At 37.1% G+C, this 25,482-nt stretch overlaps 2 protein-coding genes across 7 annotated transcripts in view; one reads left to right on the top strand and one right to left on the bottom strand.

Annotated features, from left to right (window-relative positions):
* ICA1L (islet cell autoantigen 1 like) overlaps positions 1 to 18,075 on the top strand; it is a 173,082-nt gene extending 155,007 nt beyond the window's left edge. For 3 of the 4 annotated variants that reach the window (XM_037850256.1, XM_037850257.1, XM_037850258.1), the window contains one exon: positions 1,256 to 2,395. In XM_037850256.1, the coding sequence (XP_037706184.1) occupies positions 1,256 to 1,371 (116 nt within the window). In that variant the 3' untranslated portion in view covers positions 1,372 to 2,395. Of the gene's footprint in view, positions 1 to 1,255; positions 2,396 to 17,093 lie in introns of those variants that run through there. The other variant, XR_005218917.1, reaches the window with a different exon arrangement.
* Positions 1,399 to 25,482, bottom strand: part of FAM117B (family with sequence similarity 117 member B) — a 226,081-nt gene continuing 201,997 nt past the window's right edge. Inside the window, exons 7-8 of one of the 3 annotated variants that reach the window (XM_037850254.1) lie at positions 24,689 to 24,809; positions 1,399 to 4,755 (exon numbers count right to left, since the gene is read on the bottom strand). In XM_037850254.1, coding sequence (XP_037706182.1) covers positions 4,719 to 4,755; positions 24,689 to 24,809 — 158 coding nt within the window. In that variant the 3' untranslated portion in view covers positions 1,399 to 4,718. Of the gene's footprint in view, positions 4,756 to 7,710; positions 11,759 to 24,688; positions 24,810 to 25,482 lie in introns of those variants that run through there. The other 2 variants (XM_037850255.1, XM_037850253.1) reach the window with 2 other exon arrangements.

Here is a 25,482-nt window from a genome sequence, read left to right as displayed (position 1 = left end):
GCAGTTCTGGGCTGCTGGGCTGTGTTGGGAGGCTCCCAGTCTGCTCAAATGATGGCTGAATGGGGCTCTGTTAATTCACACTGCTCCCCCTTCCCAGCTCTGGGACATTCAGCTGAGGTTGCAGGGAAGGCTAATGTCCACGCCCAGTTTTGTGGTGTGTGCCTGTTATTTGAAGCACTTCCGTCACACTGGGTTGTCTGGGGCAGCTCTGGGCTATGGGGCTGGCGATGGGCAGGAGTGTTTCCTGTCTACCAGGATGGTGGCTGTGAGCGGACACCCCCCTTTTCTTGGGAAGTTGTGTTGTTTAGTGAATTTTCTCAGCCACTGGATTATTGCCTTTTGTCTCAGAGCTCTCTTATTTCTGCTCTTGACTTGACGTGCCCAAATTTCAATTCTTTGAAGCTTTCTGTATTGAGCTTCTTAGAGTAATTGTTTTAGAAAAAGCAAAAAGGATTTAAAAAAAAAAAAAAAAAAAAAAAAACGGCCCTCCTCAGAGATCTAATGGGTTATTGAAATGCTAATAGACAAAGCAACCAGGGCCATTAAGGAAAGGTGCCCTGGGCAGAGAGATCAGCCTTGCTTCGGGATTTGCATATGCGCCTCAAGGCCTGATCTCCGCCCTTCCCCTTTCTGTGTTCACCAGAACTCCAAAAATCCTCTGCTTTTACTTTGGAGCTTCTCGTGTTGTTTTCCTTCTATGCCCCTCTCCTCTCTGCTGGGCTGGCTGCTCTCAGAGTCTCTGGTGTCTGGCCTCAGTCTATCTATGGTTGGAGTTTGAATCAGTAGAATGAGTTTCCGATGAGAGCAGCCACTGCAATTCTCCCTTCTCCTTCCTGGAGCTGACAGCCCCTCCTCCCCCGGGACTGAGCCTGGCAGGGAGGGGCGCGGGTCCCCTGGCCGCAAAAACTTACAGATTTCGGTGATCTCAGCAGTTCCACGTTTTCATGAGTGTTGTATGAAGTATGCCCAAAGACAGATTGCTCTGTGGTGTCCAGTCCACGCAGTTCCTGGCTTTTTACCTACTTTCCTGGAGGAGTAACTAAAACATACAGCTCACCAGTCTGCCATCTTGCCCCGCCTCCCTGCATTAGCTTTTCAAAATTATCTTCAAGAAGATATAATAGTTTATTCTTATCAGTTTGTCTTAAATTTCCTAGATTCAAATGAATCATCTACTTCAAAATCATAAAAGTACAAAAATATGATTTCAAAAAGCTACAAGTCTTTAATGTGTTTTTTTTTTTCTTTTTTATAGCCCCCAACAGTGGTAACCAAGACATGTCAGCCTGGTTCAGTCTATTTGCAGACTTGGATCCACTATCAAATCCAGATGCTATTGGACACTCAGATGATGAACTTCTGAATGCTTGACTGAAGTTATAATGTCACTTCAGTGGCTTTGAGATGTCAATTTTGAAACACATTTCCTTTGTGGAAAGAAGTTTATACTGTAATCCACACACAAACCATGGTGTTTGCGAACACTAATTTGTGTCAGTCAACTTTAGACAGATGGTAAGAACCACATTTTAATATATTAAGTACACCTTTAATATCCTGAATTTGTGACTTTGATAATATGTGGAAAACATGAGAAATTATTGAGTCCAAAATAGATACCAAAATTTATTCTTTAAAAACAGCTAGAAGTAATTCTGTCAGTGCAGAATTGGGCTTATTTATTTGGAAAGACTTTAATGTGTACATTGCCTTGCTGGCTGTCAGAATTCTACATGTGGATAAAAGACACATGTAGTTTGGGTTTGTGGTTTGGGGTTGGTTTTTAAATAAAACAGTGGCAGGGGGAATATCTGTTGTGGAAAATAGCACTAGAACCAGATCAGCTTTGTCTCTAGTTAGAAAAATCAAATAACATGAGAACTCAATTTGTGTTAATGAAATCACAGAGAATTTTGGTGCTTGCTTTTCTCCATTTAGAGGCTAAAATTTAATGTTACCTAGTTTTGTTTTGTTTTGTTTTTTTAATTCATACAAAATCATGGGGAGTGCAGCAGGATGATTAATTTACTAAACCCATTCTAACAGAAATGGAAACTCTTGCTTCCCAGCTCATAAACCACAAGAATGTCCAGTAATAGTTAAGACATTGTACAGATGCCAGGCCTGGTTTTGCACACACTGGTACAGTAGTATACAATATTCATGTTCTTCCAAAAAACAAAACAAGGGGAGGATACTCCCTAAGCAACTGTCAGTAGTATTCCTGAAAGTGCCCATAAACTTCTACCTGAATGAGAGAGAAAATTTTAAACACCTTATCCTTAAAAATATTGGCATACTTATCCCATATTTCTTGACATGATTTATCCTGGAATACCTGCTGGCAGAAATACAGAAAGTTCTACATGATGAATAAAGGAGTTTATTATTTTTCAAATTCTTTCTGTGGATAACAATCATCTGTGACTCTGTGATTACTAAGCAAAAACATTTATCTTTGGAAGGTTTAGAATACAAGCACTGGGGGACAGAGTAATGGAAGTTAGTGTAAGCTGATGAAAACATAACTACTGCACACATATATCCATCACTCAATTTTCTGTTCACTAGTTTGCCAGGTGCCTTATTTTGATCATCCAATCCAGTGCATCTCTGTATCTCCATAAGAGAACATTTCAACTAAGTTGTTTATAGTAGTTTCCATGTGCTCCTGGTTCTAAACAAGCATATTTAGAAAAGAATTGCTTCTAATGTTTGAGCCATTGTATAGAGAAAAACAATTTTTTAGGAATGGGCTGTTCATTGTAAGTAAAATGTAGCCCTCTCCCATCCACAGCAGTCTGGCCTAACTATGCTCTTAACAGCCTACAAGCTCTCTAGAAGACCACTCCTGTGGCCAAATACTGCGTAGGCTGGAGAGACAACACCTGAGGGTCAGAAACAAGCACTCGAGAAAAGATCATTAAGTCTTTCTTTAAGATCTTTTCACATTTCTTATTTCTATTTCTTTATTTGATATTAACAAGCTGTTATTTATCCCTTCAGAAGTATTTTTTAACTTTAAAAAAAAGTGAAATTTCCCAAAAGGCAGTACTGTTTGCCAAGGTGCTATCACCAAGGATTATGATTACAAAGACAGTCTAAATTCTATAACTATGGAGACTCTGGTGCCCTCAGCTTTGATTGAGTGCCTCAAATGAATAGTAATGAGTTTGTGCCATTTTTCTTTTCAATGGTAGTTTCACTTATGTATTAGTTCAAAGATCTCTCTATATCTCCCTCTCATGGATGCAGAGCAGTCTCTGCTATCTGGTATAAATGAAGACATCTCAATGAATAGGAAAAGCAGAAGTCTTTCCAAGCCAGAAGCCTGAATCCTAGGCTATGTGAAGAGATAGTGCCCTAAGTTTTCTAAGAGCAAAGGTTCTTAAAAAGTAGATACAAAAGCTTTTTATTACTCAGTTTTTAGTTTCTCTAACTTCTCTTTCAACACAGAATATGTAGGCAGGTACCCATTTAACACAGAAGCAACATTACTGCCTTAGCAAGTCCACTTATAAATTCAACAAGGTCTGACTACTCCATTTTTGAAGCACACATTGAAAACTTTCTTAAAATGGAGGTAACTTCATATTTTCTCAAGATTACTTATTTGAAATTCAGCCACTAATTTTGGGATAAGAAAGATGATTCTGCTGTCTTAAAACTAGATTGCTAATATAAGAAACCAATCACATTCAGTAAGGGGTGATGGGAAAGATAAGCATGTAACAGAAAGGTGACCAGTTGGTATTTGTCTCAATCCAGACCGTCCATTTAATAAGACATAAATTAACCTTAATTAACCTTAACCCTAACAAAAAGTTGATACTTTTTATATTAAATGGGGGGAGCAAGCCTGTCTTTTTTTTTTTTTTTTTTCCAAATAACATTAGAATGCATTTAACCTTAGAAAAGCCCCAGAAAAACTAAAATTTGCTTACTCTTTCTACACAACCACTTTACAGGACAGCCAGGAATGCCAGGCCTATTAAGACAAGATCAGTGTTTAATTAGTATTTTTTTTAACGCTTTCATTAATTGTAGACTAGATCTCTGATATTAGAAACAAACTATATTTCACAAAATAGGTTTGAGTATTTGTACATTGAAAAGTGTTTGTATTTCAGCTATGGCTATTTCCTATAATTATAGACCATCTAGAACTGTAGAGGTCTTACAGCATTAGAACACAAGTAGTTTGAGTGTGCTCTATTTTTCTGATCCTCCTTTAATAAAGGTTGCAAGACGACATAAAACAAAAGTTCGTGTCCCAAGGTGTTCAATACAAATCCAGTTATTGTTTGTTTCCCCCATTCACAAACTTGGGTTTTACTTTTAGACCATAGTAGGAAAGTAGATTAAATTGATATAGATACCTCAGAATGAAAATAAAACAGGAGCAATTTATGTCTTTGTGATGCTGAGTGTTTCTAATTTAAATCATGCAGGGGACTATGTGAGACATGGGAACTAAAAGAATGTGTTTTTTGTGTGTGTGTAAATAATCTCAGTAACAAAACACAGACTATCAAATACCCAAATTTTGAGTTCAGTCTAGAATCACTAACTAATGAAACGTAAGTCATAGTATTCAACCTGATATATTGAAGGCAGGAATAAAAAAGCCTGAGTTGATTCGAGTTATTTCTGTCTTCCATAGAGTTGGCAGGTCCCAGCATTTCTTTTACCTCGAGCAATGAAGCATCCCCAGAATCTCAGGATGTAGAAATTACACTAGGAAGCAAGCACAGACTTTAAAATATTAACTAATTCAGCAGTACTAAAAATAATGTGTTTAAAACATACAACAGTAAGGTATTTAAATATGGTAAAGAAAACCTGAGGAACAGGATGGGAAGAACAAATGGTTGGTTGGTCAGAACAGGTCACATCCAGAAGCCCAATATATAATATCATCTTCTGTCTTTATTTATTTAATATTATCCTCTGTCTTTAAGAGGATTCAATAAAAATAAAACGGTTCAATAAAAACCGTCCTTGGCACTGAAAGTGAAGGCATGGTTCTTCATTCAGTGGTGCAAATAAACCATTTGATGACTGACTAAAGAGTAAATACAAAAAGGAGATAAAGATCTGGTTGATGTTAATAGGTAAGATAGAACATACATTTCAAAGTAATGCCCTCTCACTTTAAAGTCTGGAAAGCAGCAAAAACTAGAAGAAAACAAAATCATCCTGAGCCCTACCATGCAGTGATAACCACTGTTAACACTGTATATTTGGTTATACTTTTTGTAGTGCCTCTTGGCACACATATGAATTAAATTGTGATCCAGGTGAATAAATGAACTTGATACACCTTTTCCTCAAAGTCAGGTTTAAAAAAAGGAAAATCCACCAAAAATGTGACTGAAGTCAGTTCCTACCTCTCTAAAAGATATGTTTGTTTCCCAAATTAAAGAAAATATTTGTCTTGAATTTCTGCAGCTATAGCAACATTAAAAGCTGAAGTTTGAGGATCTGTGTCACTAACTACCTTGAGTCAGGAGCTGGTGTCTAACCAGCCTTTCTTTTGCTCCTCTCAACCAAACTGCTGGCAGTTGGATGTGATGAAGAAGCCCACAAAAAAGAACTAGGCCGTGGCCTCATGGCAAATAATCTGTGATGATACTAAACATCCAAGTTTTATCTGTCACTGGTACAGGAAACAGCAATAAGGCTTTATGGTTGAGTTCTAGAGTCAGACTTGTTTCAAAGCCAGACTTGGCCATTTCCCAGCTATATGACCATGGATAAGTTACTTAACCTAATTCCAATTTTGTCAGCTATCAGACAGTAAAAATAGCAGTATCTGCCTCCATCAGGTTATTGTAAAGATTACTGTAGACAGTAATATGTCAAGAGCCTGGCATTTGGTATGCTATCAGTAAGAATAACCTATTTTTATTGTGATTTCACCTCGACATCCTAAGCTACACTGAATTTTATGGGACCATTTTTCCATGACCAAAAACCCTTGGAATGAGTGAACTTACCTAACAAAATATAAAGGAGATGGTAACAAATATTTGTTCACAGTTTTAGAAGTTAAAATATTTTCATGTTCACTAGCCCATTTAACTGACAGCACCATTGTTAGCATTTCCTTTACCTCGTAAGGAAAATGAGGTTCAAAAAGGTGACTTCTTTGCCCATGATCCATGACCATTAAGCAGCAGAGCCAGAAGTAATACCAAAATTGTGCCCATAAATCCAGGGCTTTCTCTGATTTTCCTCTGAGTCATCCTAATGATCTCACACATAACTACATAAGATAAGGGACTGAGACAAATAGTAATACTTGTGGTTTTTAACCATCAGAGCTTCCATGACAGTCTTCTATAAAATACAAAGATTCAGCAGGACTAATCCATGCTAGTATATAAAATCAAGCCAAGTGACAATATATGGAGATAAATTTGCAGTATGAGGAGGATGCAAGCTTTGCAGAAAAGAAATATTTTATTTTGCTTTTAAAATTAGCAGTGAATGTAGATAGTTATTAAAAGGGAAGTAGATTTTTGTGGATCTTTTAAGGTTGAAAGCATTTCAAAATAAAAAGTGAAAAAAAGGGAAGTAGAAACAATGTCTTAAAGGCTCCAGTCTTATCTGTGCATTAAGATACCAGGCCAACCCAAAGTCACATACATACATACTTATCTAGAGCAACGTTTTCAAATTGCTTTAATTGCAACCCATAGTAAGAAATACGTTTTACATCACAACCTAGTATGTAATGTCTGCATGCGTATATCTAACAAAAGTTTTATATTGCAAAAATGATTCTCATCATGATACTATGATATTTTTCATTCTGTTTCTCTTAAATAACAATGAACCAGAAATATGAAAGCTATTTGTATTGTCTTACCCATGTTCTAGTAGAGGCTTAAAAAAAAAAAAAAAAAAGAATTAAAAAGCATGTCTAATCTTAGCAAAGAAAAAAAAACTGCTATTTGATAGAACCTGGCAGGGAATTGCTCTTAAGAGGATATTTCAGACACAGTCACTAAAAAGTAAACAAATGGAAAGGGTCGTTATAGGCCTAAAATTTATTTTTTTTGTTGTTTTTTAGTAAATTTAATACTATTGAACCAAAGCAAAAAATTCAATCAGTTGATGAAACAATTAAACAAATGGGCGGATAAAAGCCTACCCAACTTGAGAGGTAAAAACTAAGAGATTACACCTCAGCTAATCCTGTTGCACTGAATATGCGCTTCTCAATTTCTTTAAAGGGGGAGGAAAAAGACTGAGAAAAAAAGGAGAAAAATTTATGTGCCAGAGATGCTCTTTGCATCTGACACTAAGTTAAATTATAATATAGTAATATATTTACAGTAGTTATTCCCAAACCCTGATATTTACTCCTAGCTCTGTTGTGTGGATGCAGACTAAACCAGTTAGCCTAAACTGTCTTACATATATATATATATATATATATATATACACACACACACACAAAACCATCATCATAAAAGAATATAGTTAGTTTAGCAAGAATGAATCAACAAAGCAAAACAATTAAACCTTGTTACATACTTTACAATGAAATTAAGGGACCACCCCAGCTAAAATATCTAATAAATTGTGAGGTACTAAAATTACATATAAACACATGTATCTTTCTGCGTGCTTGCTTATATTGTAATATTTGCTTAGCACTTAACACAAAGATCCGAGCAATTAAGGAGTTAAGCAAAGGAGTAACAACTGACAGTATTATTTATTCTGCTACTTAACACAAACCCATTTTTATATCAATTTGTGAAAGAGAACCCGTATTTATAAGTTATTTAGGCTACAAACGTCTGGAAAGAAGGTGTATTTGAATTTTGAAGGCAATATTCATAGAAGTACACAGAGAAAACTCAAGAAGAACAGACACTATTGAAGATAAAAGTTCTATTTTCTTGTGAGGCAGCAATAAGTGATCAGGTACAAGGAATACATAAGTACATAGTAACAATATTTATCACCATTGGAAATGCTGATTTGGCAGAGAATTTTTTAGAAAAACATTTTTAAAAAACTGCTTTTTAAAAAGATTTACACAGCTTCAACAGATGAAAGATGCAGAGTTTAAAAAAACAAATTATATTCTTTAACAGGATTGTATAAACAAAATATTGTTCAGGGATGCTCTGCTGATCTTTAATTTACACAGAGTAAAACATAAACCTTAAAGTGCAAAGTTAAGTATTCTCAGCTTTATAAATTCAGCACTTCCACTGGTCTGGTTTTTAGACATCAAAATTCCAAGTATTGAGAAAAAAATTTTTAATTTAGAACAGTAAATTCAGTAGTGGCAATTTTTAAAATTTCCTTGAACAAAAGAAAGTCTTGACAATGCAATCCTAATGTTTAACATACAGAAATTTATGCATTGTGTCATTTTTTAATAACTTCTTCCAGTAAAAGCCAACTACAAAAAAAAAAAGAAGAAAATGTCTTTCATGTTGCCCACAGTTAGCAATAGCACCTTCTAAAAGGCTGATTTGGCTTGTGGTCATAAATACAAGAAAATTTTAAAACAAAATGAAGACTAGTTCAAAAATAATTTTGGTTTCCATGCATAACAACTAAGAAATAAAACAGGTATTTTTAAAAACATAATTGTTCATAAAAGAGCCATGACAGTAGAAATAGTCTGAGTCATGATTAGAAACAGTAAATTTCTATAAGTTTTACCACAAGGAAAATTTGCTTAAGTTTAAAAATAACTAAGATTGACAACATGAATAACCATAGAATAGACCCTTTTGTGAAAAGTTACATGCCTCCTACATCTTTCTTTCATTGCAATGGAAGTAAAATTTAGAAATTTTAAGTTATTTTTCCACTGAGGCTATTCTAATTTATTTATGTTTTGTACAGTTTTTCTACAAGATATCACGATAATTATGGAATGGAAGTGTAGAAAACAGTATTATGCTTTCTACTGTGAACAGATCCTTTTACAACTAGACCATGAACTAAGGGTTAAATAAAATAGCTGAATGGACATATAGTTAATAATTTTTCAAGACAGCAATAAAGCATACATGCTTAAAAATTAGCCCTTTGGCAGTGGCATTTGGGTTGTTTGTACTTTATACCTTTCCTGTCAAATCTCAGGCTCTTTCTCCCAAACCCAAGGGATTTGTTTAGTTGCCATATAATTCATTTACCTGCAAATTCACATTCTCCTTACCTAACATTAGATGAGAAGTTCTGCTTACAAGACTCTGTAGATAATAAATCTTACACTTGTTCTTCCCTTCAAATTTTAAATTACTTTAGATTAAGGATATATGGAACTCTACATAAGGGTGTGAATTAGACAAACATGCACAACAGGGGGAAAACGTTTGCAAAGTAGCATATTGTAAAACATCCCGTTAACTGGTAGGGATGAAGAGAGAAGAGGAAAGTAAGACTAAAGCAAGGAGAAGAGCATAGATTTAATAGAATTCAGGTAATCCAAAAACAGGTTTTTTTAAAACCTTTTTTTTTTTTTTTAAACTTCCTTCTCCACCATTCATACTGACTCAACAGACTGCAGTTGCACTGCTTCTTCTGCACTTCTGATAGAGTGGATACTCAATGGTGGAATGGTAAAGTCAAAAGGCATAAGAGAGAAAGCAGAGAGAATGAGGTTCTGAAAAAAAACAATCAAACAGAAAATTTAGATTCTCAATAACTGAGCTGTTACTGCTTTAGAAGGCATAATGCACTAGTCCCAAGTAAACTGGTTTTGCAAAGGAAAGTACCAAAGTCCAATAGTCCTACAAACTAAGAAATCTGACAGATTTATTCAAATGTTTGAATTTATCTGATTTACCTAATAATATCTTCATTTTCAACTCACAATGTATATTTTTAATCACTTAGATGTTTTAAAGGTGCGTAGTATAAGTAGTCCATGTAGAAGATTTATTGCTACCACCAGTTTTCCTTGAGGGATATGTCTGTACAAACCGACATATTGATCGTGAAAACAGTACCTCTTTTACAAGTACTTAAAATTTTATTCTGCCTATAATATGTATAGGAACATTAAATTATTGCATCATAGGGTAGCATATAAAGATGTTAGAAGGATGCCTTTTATCAACACTGTTCTGCTCCTTAACATCACTACCACATACCCAGAACTAAAATACCTACTGTCATGTAATATTGGGCAGTGATTTGTATTAGGATGAGCCCAAATCCAAAATTATAAGGATATTTCAAAGACGCTTGTTGTGTATGCTCTGAAGCTCTCCTTGTCTGTTTTCCCCATTTTGTGGAATGTTGGAGGGAAAACTAGCAAAATCTGCAAGCAACAAATCTCAGTGCCAACCGGCATAAAGATGATGTCAGTCGCAAGACTCTGTGGCTGTGGGTTACCATTCAACGGATTACAGCCATGGCCAACTACTAAACCTGACCAAATTCACAAGACAACATCACAAAAGCAAAGGAGGGAATCCATGCACAGCCATTTTAGGATCTTTCGGGGGCTATGATACAGTGATCATTAAACAGAATGTCACCTGTGGTAAAGGAGGAGATCATGTAATGTATATTTTGCAGAAAACCAAAGGGGATCATTATTCCTAGCTAGCAATCAACACTGGGTAGTTTCTTTTTGGCTCACGGACCTTTAAACCAAGTTCCAATGATGAGTGAAACCATATTAAAGCACTTGTCTCCAGACTGTAACTTTTCTGACCACATGGTGAAATGTGTACAGGAATAGTGAAGAAAACAGCAGTTTTACAAATATGTCACCCAAAGCACAAACTTCTGACATCAAAAAAACATAAATCACATAATATACTGATATTGCTTTTTATCTCTTTTTATATATACTTGGTTCAATGCATTTACCCATCAATTCTTGTTTGGGAGAAGAACACAGTCATGAGATTAAGACTGCTGGAAAAATGTCAACAATCCCTTTGGTCCCAAAGCCGAAAACAGCTGAGAAAAGCACACATCTAGAAAGGGAAACAAGAAACAGAGGCCACCAAAGAATCTTTTGAACATCCTGTTTGCTACGTTTCAGAAAATGTAACATTGGTATTATAAAATAGTCATTTCCATATAAAAGATGGTTCTTGCAGCATCATTCGCGTCTCCCTCAGGAATCGTGTTTGCAGGGATCTTTTTTTTTTTTTTTTAAAAAAAACAAAAAGCAATGTGCTGTTGGCTCTCCAAAAGTAAAGAAGATGACTTTTCTTATTTCAATTAATGCTTTTTAAAAAGTAGGTTAAGAACTGAGGGTTGGCCTTCATAATGGGGCAGAGCCATCAGAGGGGCTGCTTTCTTCCAGAAGCTTCACTGCCACATGTCACGGCAGGAAGCTGGACCACATCACAGCCAATCACAAGCACATGATGCCATCCAAGTCAAGTGATCTGAGGAAGATATCAGTTTCCCAGAATAACAGATGTGCAGCACTGAGACCTATCCTTCCGCTTCCTCAATTGCTTCTGGTGGTGGGAGCAGAGAGGCCGATGGTATGACTGTACTTGTTCCTCGAGAGATTCGTTCTTGCTCTGTGTTTGTAGACAGGGAGGCTACAGCAATTGGTTGCAGCAGAGTGGTTGTCATGCCTGTAGTGACTGTCAGGCTGTGGCCAGAGCTCTTGAGGGTAAGATCTGGTGTGGGAAGGAGTGGCTTGAGAATGCTGACAAGGCAGAAAGCAGAGCCGCTTTTAGGAATAAAATTCACCTTGTTCTTGTCAGGACAGTAAAAGGCTGGGATTTCATGAAGTTGTTTTGGCCTACACATAAAACAGACAACCCAATACTTTTAAGTCACTACATGCTAGAAATAACTCTTTTACATTTTAAAAACCAGGTAACAGATATATAAAAGGAATGCAAAGTGGGAACTATTTGTCAAAAGCTTCAAATGCCAAGAACCAAAGTGGTATTAGACACATGATTCAAAATATGCATCTTAGAATGTCAAAGGACAACATTCATCATTCCTGCTTTCAGTTCCCTGGTAAGCCTGTGGCTCAGGATGGTGACTATTGCATTTCAGCCCAGATCTAAAACAGGTAATATGAATAATGAATTCCCTGAAGCAAAAGAAAATCTAGATGTTTAAGGACAAAAATACATTCCATTATCATGGTTTATCCAAGTTTTGCACTATTCTGAAGGGAGAAGGCATGGAAATTAGTGAACTACAAAGTCAATCAAGTTCTCTTAAAAATCTCTCTGAACCAACTCTTTGAGTTAACTCTGCTAGGTTTTCTGAACAATATAATGTAAATGTTTTTGAATACAAAATAAAACCAGTGGTAGTCCTTTGCTTTGGAAGTTTTTATTGAAGCCAAATTCTTCCCTGTCCCCATGTGCTCCTGGAAAATTTACCCAAATAGTTGAAAAGCATACTGGTATTAATAGTATTCCATGAAAATAAATGTATGAAAAAATTAAGTTGTTAAAATAACTCATTAGAACCCCAAAAGTAAAAAGAAATTAAGGTGGCTGTGGTGGTTTAGAGCTATGCACCCTAGAAAAAACAGGCTCTCGAACTTAATCCATTTCTGTGGCTGTGAGCCCATTGTAAGTAGGACCTTTAGAGGTTACTTCAGTTAAGGTATGGCACAATTCAATTAATAGGAGTCTTAATCCTACTACTGTAATCCTTTATAAGCAGAATGAAATTCAGACACACAGAGAGAAAGCCATAGAGGGAGCAGCCAGAAACTGAAATTCAGCGGAACCTGGAGAGGGTACCATTTGTACTACTATATGACAATGGAGCCCAGGACAAAGGATAAATGGCAGCCAGTCCAAAAACACCAATCTATGGGAAGAAAGCATCACCTTGATGATGCCTTGATTTGGACTTCTACTCACCTCAAAACTGTCAGCCAAATAACTTACCATTGTTTCAGCCAACCCATCATATGGTATTTGCTTTGGCAGCAAGAAAATGAAAACAGACTTTGGTACTAGGAGAACAGGGTGCTATTTAAATACCAAAAAATGTAGAAATGGCTTTGGAATTTGTAATGGGTACAGAGGCTGGTACAACTGTGAGGTGCTGATAGAAAAAGCCTGTATTTCTTTGAAGAGAACATTGGTAGAAATATGGATGCTAAAGTTAGTTTTGATGAGACTTTAAGAAGGAAATGATCAATGTATTATTAGAAACTGGAGAAAAAAAGGTGATCCTTGTTTGCAAGTGGCAGAGCACTTGGTGAAATTGAGTTCTGATGTCGGATGGAAGGCAGAACTTGAAAGCAGTGAACTTGGATATTTAGCCAAGGAGATTTCCAAGCTAAGTGTGGAAGGTACAGCATGGTTTCCCCTTGCAGCTTATACTGAAATGTGAGAGGAAAGGGATAAGGGATAAGCTGAGAAATGAACTCTTAAGCCAAAGAAACCAGAAATTGATGATGTGGAAAATTCAGAGCCTATCCAGATAGTGTGCTCTGAGAGTAGGGCCAGAAGCGCCTTTATCAGGGACCTCCCTGAGCTTCCAGAAAGTGAGTCACCAGAGAACAGTGCTCCACATAAAGGTTTAACTGAACATAGATCCAGTCAGCCATCTTAGTGGAAGTCAAGACTGAACATGGTAATCCAGGAAGGATCTGTGAAAAGTCCTTTATTCTAATCATTTGGATACCTGTGAATTGCATGCAAAACCAACAAGGTTTTTACAAAATTTTTATGAGCAGATCCACTGCCAGCCTGGACTGAAAGGGACAAAGAGGGGTCAAACTGAAGGAAGAGTGACATCAAGGACAGAACCATGGAAGCCAAGGTCTGGACCAAAGAGATCTCCTAGGGCCAAAAGAGTGGGCCCACCATGTATGGAGAAAGGGCAGGTCTTCCCTTGCACTTGGAGAGGACAAACCTTGTGCCCTGTTGTGCAGAGACAGTGCTGCCACCCTGAAGATAGGAGAAGGTGGGACCTGTGTCCTGGGGTTTGAGGAGAGACTGGCTGTTACCTCAATGCTCAGAGGGTGGGGCCTGTGCCCCAGGATTTGCAGAGAGCCTAGCTGCCATCCCAATGCCAGAAAGGGTGGAGCTTGTGCCCCAGCCTTTGCAGAGAGCCTGGCAGCCATCCTGATGCTCAGAGAGGGTTTGATCCTTCACCCCAGTGTTTGGCCAGAGCAAGGCCACTGCACAAGGCCCAAAGGACAAAGCCTTGATCCATAGATGACTCTCAGACTTTGAAATCTAACAGAGTTTGCCCTGCTGGTTTCTGAATTGCTTGGGACCCATGACCCCCGTTTTCCTTCCAATTTCTCCTTTCTAAGATGGGAAAGTCTATCATATGCTGACCCCTGCCTTGTATATTTGAAGTAGGTAACTTGTTTTTTAGATTTCACAGGTAAAGACAAAGGGGAATTGTACCCTAGGATAGACCATACCCATAACCAAGTTTGATGAGGCTTTGTACTTAGCATTGTTGCTGAAATGACTTAAGGCTTTGGGAATGTTGTAATGGAATGAATATATTTTACATGTAAAAAGAACATGTCTTTCTGGGGTCCAGAGGATGGACTGTGGTGATCTGAAGGTATGTAGCGCAGGAACCCATTTCTGTGGCTGTGAAGTCATTGTATGAAGGACCTTTTGATGAGGTTACTTCAGTTAAGGTGTGGCATAACTCAATCAGGATGGGTCTTAATCCTATTACTGGGGTCCGTTATAAGCAGAACAAAATTCAGACACAGAGAGAGAAAGCAACATAGGGAACAACCAGAAGCTGAAAAGTCAACGATCCAGAGAGGCTGCCATGTGCACTGCCATATGACAGCAACCACTGACAGTGACAGCCAGCCCTAGAATGCCAGTCTTCAGAAAGAAAGTATCATGATGCCTTGATTTGGACTTCTCCTAGCCTCAAAACCATGAGCCAACAAATTCCCATTGTTTAAGCATGATATTTGTTTTGGCAGTCAGAAAACTAAAACAATGGAAAAACCTAAACAAATCAAGACTTAGGTGGAAAAAGTCAGATTATATGATGAAATAGGGTTCTCATCTCCCTGTATAACAATTCAGTTCAATAAAAATTGGACTGTGCCAAGTCTGCACTAGACACTCAACACACATAGATGAAACGCAAGTCCTGCCCTCAAGCTCACAATCTACAAAGGGAAGAAGGATTAAATTTGTAGTTCTTGGCAGTGGGGGATGTTGGGGACAGGACTGTATTTCAAAATAATTAGTCTTTATAATTCTATGAATTTTACTTTCTGCATTTCCAAACATTATTCTGAGAAGGGACCCATAAGGTTTCACCAGACTGACAAAGGGAAATGCATCCATAGCACAAAGGTGCTTAAAAACTCCTACAAGAGGATCTGATGCATGTGATAAAGATGGTTTGTAAAAGGGTTAGAGGTAGCACAAGGGAGTAGATAACCCGTAGAATTTGGTCGGAAAAATGGCTTCTCAAAGGAAGCAACATCTGAGCTAGGTTTTGAAGAATGAGTGAACAACAGACCTGGGGAGTTGGGTAGAAAAGTGTTTTCCAAATAGACAGTGTTTGCGGAGGACAGACTTATTAATAGTAAATACTGGAGACTGGTCTCGATCAAGATGGTAGAGTGAGATGTTTCAGGGCCCAGTCCCCAAAAGAAATTTTGAATAACCAGCAAGAACTGGCAGAAACATCCTTCTTAAAGCTCCAGACAACATGAAATACATGAAACTAGATGATCTAGCAAGAGTAAAGAAAAGGCTCAGAGAAACATTGGGATATATGAAAAAAAAACTGGAATACAGACTGTTAAGTTTTATATGAATGTTAAATTTCTTGAACTCAGTAACTGTACTTAAGGTGGTTACATAAATGAATGTCCTTTTTCTCAGAAAATATACATGGCAGTATTAAGTGCTCAAGGAGCATGATATATACAACCTACAATCAAGTGTTCAGAAAATAGATTGATAAATATGCAAAACAGGAAAACAGATGAATAAACGGATAGAAAGAACGAGACAGCAAATGTGGTAAATGTTAAAATTGGTGGATCTGGGTATCTGGGAAGAAAAATACTCAGTACTACCATGGATATACCAGCTTTGGCAAATACAACACCAAAAACTATTTAAAAATAAAGAAAGCACATCATTTAAAATATTTAATATTAAATTTTACTTGTGCACTAGTCTGTCTGTCTTTCTCTTATGTTCATTTCCTCTCCTGCCTATTGCCTTGTTGGAAATGTTATGATTTGCAACATAACACTGAAGGGAAAATATTTTGGAACAATTATTTCCTGAAACATACACTTCCATTCATAAGTGACCTTATTAAGTACCATCAGGATTGGAAAAATTCTGCCTGCCGTTTTTGGCCTAAAACTATTTCTAGATGTTAAGAGTCTAGGTAGATGATCCTGTCCAGGACAAGAGCAAGTCTGACAGCTTCCATCAGTCTCCCAATATCAATGCTCTCATAATGATCTCCTGGAGTTTTTTCATATGGGACATGTGAGATCTATATTTGAATTGGAGGAACACTTCCAAATTTCAGGATTACTCTTAACCTGTATCAACCTCAAAACTGAACAGTGAATTAACACTCAATAAGACAAGCAAAAACAATTACCAGACTGTGAGAACTACCTCTGAATTGTTCTACGGTTTAATAAATTTAACTATTGGTTTTGTGGTAGAGTATCTGATAATCAGGATGTCTGGGCTGGTCATGGGCAGAAACATTTAATGGAAGCTACTCAGAATTGGAATATATTAGAATAGCTTACCATAATTACTAACAAAAAGAGAAGTAAAATTATCTTAGGAGAAAACAGTGGATCGAATAACCATAATTCAGACATCTTCCACTTGAATATAACACCTGAAATTAATCATTTTTAAAGTAAGTTACATTTTAGAGGCAATGCAAAAGTTTTATGGGTGACATTTGAAAATGCAACCACTGCATGGGTAAGTTTTGAAAGAAACTAGTCACAGCACAGATGTACTTAATTTTTTTTTAAATGTATTCTTGGGAAGTTAGGGTTAAATAAAATTTTAAGAAAATAGCTTTGTTTTCCCAATTTATGTTAAAATTGTTTGTGATTCTTTAGTAGAGGGTAATCACTGACAGCCTCATTCCCTCTCTTCTATCAGCCTTATTAACCTGATTAAGTATAGCTCCTCTGAAGATGGAGAGCTCACATCATAGAAATGGAGTTTTTCATCATTTATGCAGATACACTGAGAGTCTGAATAAAGAACGTACTCTACATCTGGTAAATATAGTTCTTTTGAAGGGTATAGACTCCTTTGAAAGTACATTTAACCCACTGCAGTTACATCTCATCTAATGCTGAAGAGTTTTGGCAAGTCAATCTAAAGCAAATTTTTGTTGAGTGAATCTTTTTTCTTATTAAGGTGAGTCCCATGTCAGAGATTGGAACACTCTCCCAAAATGATTCTCTTACTCTTTCTAAATGGTTATGTCAAGCATTGCAGTAGATGGGCATCCTAGAAACAATTATATTTTCTTGGTCTAGTGTAATGCCCAGTTGAAGACCCTGAACATATTTCTGAATTTGACTATACTCCACAGGGATCCCCTTGCAAATAGCTGTGGCTCATCTGATTTAAGTTGTTCCTCCCTCATAAACCAAATGGCCATTTTTTTCTTCCTTTAAAAAAGTTGACATTGAAGCACTTCAAAGTAACAGCTCTCCTTGAAAATTAAAAATTAATCTACAGAAACAATATTTTGAAGCAAAATTAGCAAAGCAAATCAGGTTTTTGTCTAATTACTATTAGCATCTCAACATGTCCAGATTGGAACAAATCATTTTTATTAGCAACTGTTCAGTGTGACTAACAACCCAAAGTAGATTATTTACTGATTGCTGACAGTAAAAAATGGAGCATTAACGAGTATACAGTGGCAGGGCAAAAAAATTCAAGATTCTTTAGGGACATAAACAACAGGGAAACTTTTGAAATGGATGTTTTTATGACAATAAAAGAATCATGGGTTTAAACTTTCTACTTTGTAAGTTTCTATCAAATTTTGTTGGATAATTAGATAATGGAGTTCTTATATGGTAGAATTACATTCTATATGATTCTTGTCACATTCTTTCTACAAGTGTTTTGATATTTTCGTTGACTGAATTAAAACTTCAGGGTTTCTTTTCTGTATATAATAAAGAATTTAAACCTGTACATATTTTTGTACCTTTCAGTTCAATACATACATTTTGCACAGAAGGTTTTTGACATAAAAAGTTTATTTTCTTTCAGTTCTTTGCATGCACTAATAAAACTGATTGTTTAATTTAAAAGGAATATATAACACTTTACCCATGTTATTTTCTTGTTTTTATTTCAGAATAGAATTTTTTTGTTAATTCATTTTTCAGGGATTGAACACTATTGTTAGCAAGTGTCTAAAACATGTGAAACAGTTTACAAATGTCAACTGTAACAGTAAGTCCCAAATGAGCCCATTCCCCCAATAGTTTTATTTTCAAAACAGCCATATGTAGATGCTTCAAGCTATCTTGCTATGCACATTATACCTGTACTGTTTTTGTGCAGTCTGTCTAGCTTCTTAGTGAAATATTTTTTGTATAAAACTGTTAAATTGTGTTTCTTAAATTGAGTTTAAGAATGGAGTTGATTAGAAATATACAGTATATATTAATAATGTATATGGTGTTTAAAGAATGGCAGGCATTGCTAATTTCTCTAACAAACTCTTTCTTCAATTTAACTTAAGATTGTGTTTAAAAGAAAAAACTGAACAGTATCTATGGGGTAAGAAACCTGCTTTTTTCCTTTCACAGTCCCCCCTGCAAGGGAGGGTAACAGTGCCCACAAAGAAAGTTTTGGGAAAACTAGGTTGCTCATGACAACAAAAGCCATGGTTCCCAAGGAAAGAATCCTCCCTTTGAAGAAGCTACAGTGGGTGAAGAATTTCATCCCACAAGGTCAGAAGGGTGTGTTGCAAATATTTCATGATTCATTCTTATGGGTTTTTGTTTATTTTTTTAAAAATTTTTTACAAACACTTCTTTCTTGAATACAGTGGAAACTCATTTCCTATTATATTGAATACTTTTACGCCACAAAGTACATTTGGACCTATTACTAATAAGAATAGTGCACACCACTCTGTTTTTACCACCTGAGAGATATGCTTCTCAATTCTTTAAAGAAGATAGGAAGTTGAGGTTATGTTTCTGTAATTAAATAATGTTTGAATTTTCCCTTGAAGACAGAATTATTTGAAGATAATTTTCATCCTTATATTAGGAAAAAAAGGTTAGTCAATTTTTACATACACACCCCCTCCCCAAATGAGGCCTATATTTTAAAATAATTAATTAATTTGGTTGAGGTTATCATGTTAAAACTGACTTAAGACGTGGCTGATAATGGAACTTGGGGCTGAACCTTCTCATTTCTGAAATACAAAGAAATTACCTGACATTGATGAAGTTCTTAGCCTGGAAAACTTTTTTATTTTTTTTAAAGAGAGGAATATGAAAACAGCTTAACTTCACCACTTTCATGAAACAGATTTATAATACATCTCCCAGAAAATAATGCAAACACTAATAACCTAACTAGCAACCAGATCAGGAAATAGAACAGAAAGGAGCCCCAAGAAGCTCCCTTTGTGTCCACTTCCAGTCACTACTACAACCCACCAAGAATGAACTTCTCCTGACCAACAACATTTTAACATCTAGCAGCACAATATTATCCAAGTCCAGCATTTTCCACCATGGGGTTTGTGCCAGTCTGAATGTATTATGTCCCCCCAAACGCCATTTTATCTTTGATGTAATCTTGTGTGGGCAGACCTATCAGTGTGAATTAGATTGTAATTCTTTGCGCCCCACCCAACTGTGGGTGATGCCTAATTTCCATAGAGGTGTTGGCCCGCCCATTTAGGAGCACTGTATAAGATCAGACAGAAGGAGCAAGCTGCTACAGCCAAGAGGGACACTTTGAAGAAAGCACAGGAGCTGCAGATGAGAGATAGTTTGAAGATGGCCGTTGAAAGCAGACTCTTGCTTCAGAGAAGCTGAGAGAGGACAAATATCCCAAGTGCAACTAAGAGTGACACTTTCGAGGAACTGCAGCCTAGAGAGGAACGTCCTGGGAGAAAGCCATTTTGAAACCAGAACTTTGGAGCAGACGCCAGCCATGTGCCTTCCCAGCTAACAGAGGTTTTCTAGACACCACTGGCCATCCTCCAGCGAAGGTTCCCTTTGTTGATGGACACTTTATGGCCTTAAGACTGTAACTGTGTAACCAAATAAACCCCCTTTTATAAAAGCCAATCCATCTCTGGTGTTCTGCTTTCCAGCAGCATTAGCAAATTAGAACAGATTTTAGTACCAGGAGTGGGGTGCTTCTGCTGCTATGTTTGCAAATACCAAACATGTTGGAACGGCTTTTTAAATGGATAAGGGGAAGATTCTGGAAGAATTGTGAGGAGCTTGATAGAAAAGGTGTAAACTGCTTTGAAGAGACTGTTTGTGGAAATATGGACTCTAAAGATACTTCTGATGAGGCCTTCAACAGAAATGATGAATGTGTTGTTGCAAACTAGAAGAAAGGCAATCCTTGTTTTAAAGTGGCAGAGAATTTGGCAAAATTGAGTCCTGGTGTCAAATGGAAGGAAGAATTTGAAAGCGACAACCTGGAATACTTAGCTGAGGAGATCTCCCAGACTACGTGTGGAGGATGTACCCTGGCTTCTCCTTGCAGCTTATAGTAAAATGCGAGGAGAGAGAGATTAACTTAGAAGTGAACTCTTGGATTCAAAGAAACTAGAAACTGATGGTTTGGAAAATTCCAGGCTTCCAGGGGGTGGATCCCCAGAAGCTACAGCCCAACATGAGGATTTAACCAAACTGAAACCCAGCAGCCATTTCAGTACAAGCCAAGATTGGAGATGGAGTTAAGCAGAAAGGATCTGTGGAAAGTCCTGTAGTCTGACAGCTTTGACCCCTGTGTGCTTCATGTGAAGCCAACAGAATTTTTGCCAGATCTTTATAGACAGAGCTGCTGCAGGTCTGGACTGGAGGAGACAGACAAGGAACATAATGAAGGAAAAATTCCTTCAAAGACAGAGCCATGGAGGTTGAGGTCTGGAGCCAAGAGGTCTCAGGGCTGGGAGAGCGGAGTGGTCCACACACATGGAAAGGGTGGACCTTCCGCCTTGATGCTCTGGAAGAGTTTTGCCATCACAGGACCCAAAGAGGGTGGAGCACATTCCCAGGGGTATGGGGAGAGCCTGGCTGCCACCTCACTTTTCTGAAGGGGTTGAGTGTGTGCCCCAGAGATGGAAGAGAATCTGGGTGCTGCCCCGATGTTTGAGGAGGGTGGGGCTGAAAAGATGGCCTCCCCAACGTGTGGATATGTTGGAGAACTCACCCCAGAGTTTGGAGAGGAAAGGGCTGCTGCAAAGGCCCTTAGGAAGGGTTAGACTCCCGCTCTCTCAAGCCCCAAGGATGCAACATTGTTCTGTTAATGACTCTCAGACTTTGAAATTTAATGGAGTTTGTCCTGCGGGTTTTAGGAACTGTTTTGGTCCAGTTAACCCTGTTTTCCTTACTGTTTCTCCTTAAGGCAATGGGAATGTTTATCCTATGAATGTCCCTCCTTTGTATATTGGAAGCACATAACTTGTTCTAAGTTCACAGATCCACAGCTAAAGGAAAATTACGCCCTAGAACTGACCACGCCTATAATTGATTTTGATGGGATCTTGTACTTTTGTTACTGAAATGATTTAAGTTTCTGTGATATTGTTGTGGGATGAATGTATTTTGTATATGAAAAGATAATGTCATTTTGGGGTCCAGGGGGTAGAATGTGCCAGTTTGAATGTATTATGTCCCCCCAAATGCCATTATCTTTGATGTAATCTTGTGTGGGCAGACCTATCAGTGTGAATTAGATTGTAATTCTTTGCGCCCCACCCAACTGTGGGTGATGACTCTGGATAATTTCCATGGAGGTGTTGGCCCGCCCATTCAGGGTAGGTCTGAATTAAATTACTGGAGCACTATATCAGATCAGACAGAAGGAGCAAGCTGCTACAGCCAAGAGGGACACTTTGAAGAAAGCACAGGAGCTGCAGATGAGAGACAGTTTGAAGACGGCCGTTGAAAGTGGACTCTTGCTCCGGAGAAGCTGAGAGAGAACAAATATCCCAAGTGCAACTAAGAGTGACATTTTTGAGGAACTGCAGCCTAGAGAGGAATGTCCTGGGAGAAAGCCATTTTGAAACCAGAACTTTGGAGCAGATGCCAGCCACATGCCTTCCCAACTAACAGAGGTTTTCCAGACACCACTGGCCATCCTCCAGTGAAGGTACCCTTTGTTGATGGACACTTTATGGCCTTAAGACTGTAACTGTGGAACCAAATAAACCCCCTTTTATAAAAGCCAATCCATTTCTGGTGTTTTGCATTCTGGCAGCATTAGCAAACTAGAACAGGGTTTGTGACCTACACTTAAGCTAATAGAAGCTGTGTGTACTAACATTACTTTAAAGCATTCTTCAGTTTAAAACATACATACAAAAACAAAACAAAACTACAATAACAAAAAAAACTTAGAACTGTTTTTAACATTTTATTTTTCCCTAAGCAGTTATCTTAAAGGATTGTGTCTCAAAGTAGATGTAACTCTTTGCTAGCTGACTAGCTGAAGAATGGGCAGCCTGGGTAATTAAAGGTGGTTTCATCTTGATTTAAGGATTCCTTGTTATTTTTAAAAACCTGTTTAATTATTTTCTTTTTCAATTCAGAAATACGTTATTAGAAAAGAAAATGGTAGTTTCAAGTTAGTGGTAATTAGAAAAGAAGAAACAAGAGAAAAGTCTTTATAACATATAAAAAATAGGTTTTGCCTTCTAGTAATAGATGTGCCATAAAACATGTAATGTAGGGTTTACCTTGTTTCTTATCTAGACAGCTGTCAATCGATCTAGCTACCCAGACACACGTCCTTTCTTCTATATTGAGTCCTGAGAAATGTAATCATCTAAGGCAGATACCAAGGGACACCAACCTGTATAATAAATATTCATTCAAAGTCATTTTTAAAAAATTCAATTTGCTTTGGAGCCAATTAGCCATTTATCTGCACGTAAACAAATTTTAGTCACTAATGAGTAAGTAAATCAATAAGTCAACTCCAAAAAGGTTCAATCAGGCCAACTGATTTTTACTTAATATGACCCCATTTCTTAAGAACTGTTCATGAAAAAGTCTAAGCCAACATTTTCAAATTGAGCATAAAAATCACATGAAGTATAGGTTAAAATGCAGAATTCAGGTTCTACCACTAAATTTATTGATTCATTAGGTTTGGGATGGGGCCTGGAAATCTGCAGTTTTAACTAGTATCCCTGGATCATGACGCAAGATGTCCATGATGCAATTCTGGAGAAATACTGGCTTAAACACTCAGCTAGCTCCAGTCAAAAATTAAGAGACTGACACAGTGAAAAAACTAAAATTGGCAGTTGCTGAAACAGTTTTAAATTACTGTCACAGAAATAGATAGGAGACTGATAGCTAGTATTTCCTAGTAAAGGAATTTTAAAAAAATGTTCTTTGCGTGGCAAGATTATTGAATTCAGGTTAAAGAAAGCTCTGACAAAAGGGACCACATAAGAAGAACAAAAGGATGCCGTATTTCAAACCTTTCACAGATGTTCCTGACAGAGAAAGACACAAGTTGTATGAATTGGAAGAGGATGAACAATTTCCATGTGGTCGTCCTCTGGGTCTTACAGTGAGAAAAGGCCAGAAGGATGGTTCCTGCACTTGCAGCCCCAGTGAGACTGCAGGGTGAGGGCTAAGTACTATCATCATAACCCCAAATAATGTTCATCACCCAACTGTCTCAGTCATACACCTACCAGAAACACAATAAGCCAACACTTGTAAAGAAAGGAGCCACGGCTACTAAAAATACAAAAACACAAGGCTGTACACTTTCTGGGTTAATTATAAGCCAAAATGGGAGTAGCTGACAAGAATACCAGCGAACAAAAATACATCAGAACAGGATATGTAATACCAAGGGCACCAGATACTGTTAGTTTAAAATTTTGCTTCTTACATTATCTTCATCACAGTAATATGATTCTACATAGTAACAGAATCCCAGTTCCAGACAAAATATTTTTAGAAACTGTTTAAAAGAACTGGAGAGACACCAAATAAAAACAAAAACTGAAGGGGATTTGATCCTTGAAAGAAGAGAAACAAACTGGGTGAGATTCATGGTCTACCTTGACTAAATATATTAATGAATTCGTGTGAATTTGACTGGATAAAGATTTTAAAAAACAAAATCAAAACAAACAGCCATAGAAGATACTTTGGAGACAACTGAGGAAATCTGAATATTAACTGGATATTAGTTGATATTAGGCACTACTGTTATTTTCTTAGGTGTGATAATGGTATTGTGGTTTAAATAGGAGGACTTTTATGAAATGCACATTAAAATGTAGTTATGGCATATGTGTCCTGATGTCTTGCAACTTACTTTCAAATGGTTCAGCTAAACAAACACCACCTCTCAGAGACAAAGCAAATATGGCAAAATGTTAACAACTGTAGAATCTATGTGGTAAGATACAGGGGTGACCACTGTACTATTCTTTCAACTTACTTGAAAATTCTGATAATGAAAGTTTGGGGAGAGGGGTAGATACTTACGAGCATTCCTCAAAGACTTTGACTCTTTCACAGCCCTCAGGAGGTTCCCTTTTGAACATATAACTGTTGTTAGGTTTTGGTGAGGTTGCATATTTGGGCAAAGGAGAGTTGTTCCCATTCTCTGAAAGAAATGATACAACAGATTATTAAAAAATACTAGTGCATAAATGCATGCTCATTCTGTGTTGTAATTCCTCTTGGACCCCCCTACCCCGGTACACACACAATAAACTACTTGAGGGGTAGTTTTATTCATCTCCATCACAATATCTAACACCATTACTAGTAAAGAGGAGATAATTAATGTTTGTCAAATAAATGCTTATATAATAAAAGATATCTCTTTCATTTATAAGCACCTAGGAGTGTATTATGTAACCCTTAGTACTGAACAATGATCTAGAAGGCTACTTTTTATCTATTCTGTACTCAGCAAATATACCCAAACACCGCTTCCATTTTCCTGAGTAAAAATTTCTGAAATGGTTCTTCATTGGTAGCTTATCATGACCTCTTGGGCTGCCCTTCAAAATTTCTCAATTTGATTTCTCAGCTTTTTTTATTACAATCTTTGCTCCAGGTAGCCATAGCCATATGTACACTGTACACTGAAGACTTCCTTTTGCTAATGACATTCCTCTTCTCTATAAGGTCCTTCTCAGATCATTTTCCAAAACCTTCAAAGTCTGTTTAGAATTTCTGAAATCTTTCCAAATTAACCCTACCAAAGGGAAAAGTTCTTTACTCCTATATTCCTGATCAATGTGATGTCCTCAGTCTATACTATATTAAAC

This window comes from Choloepus didactylus, chromosome 9 (assembly GCF_015220235.1).
Source record: "Choloepus didactylus isolate mChoDid1 chromosome 9, mChoDid1.pri, whole genome shotgun sequence".
Taxonomy (NCBI): domain Eukaryota; kingdom Metazoa; phylum Chordata; class Mammalia; order Pilosa; family Megalonychidae; genus Choloepus; species Choloepus didactylus.
This window is presented reverse-complemented; position numbering and strand designations above follow the sequence as displayed.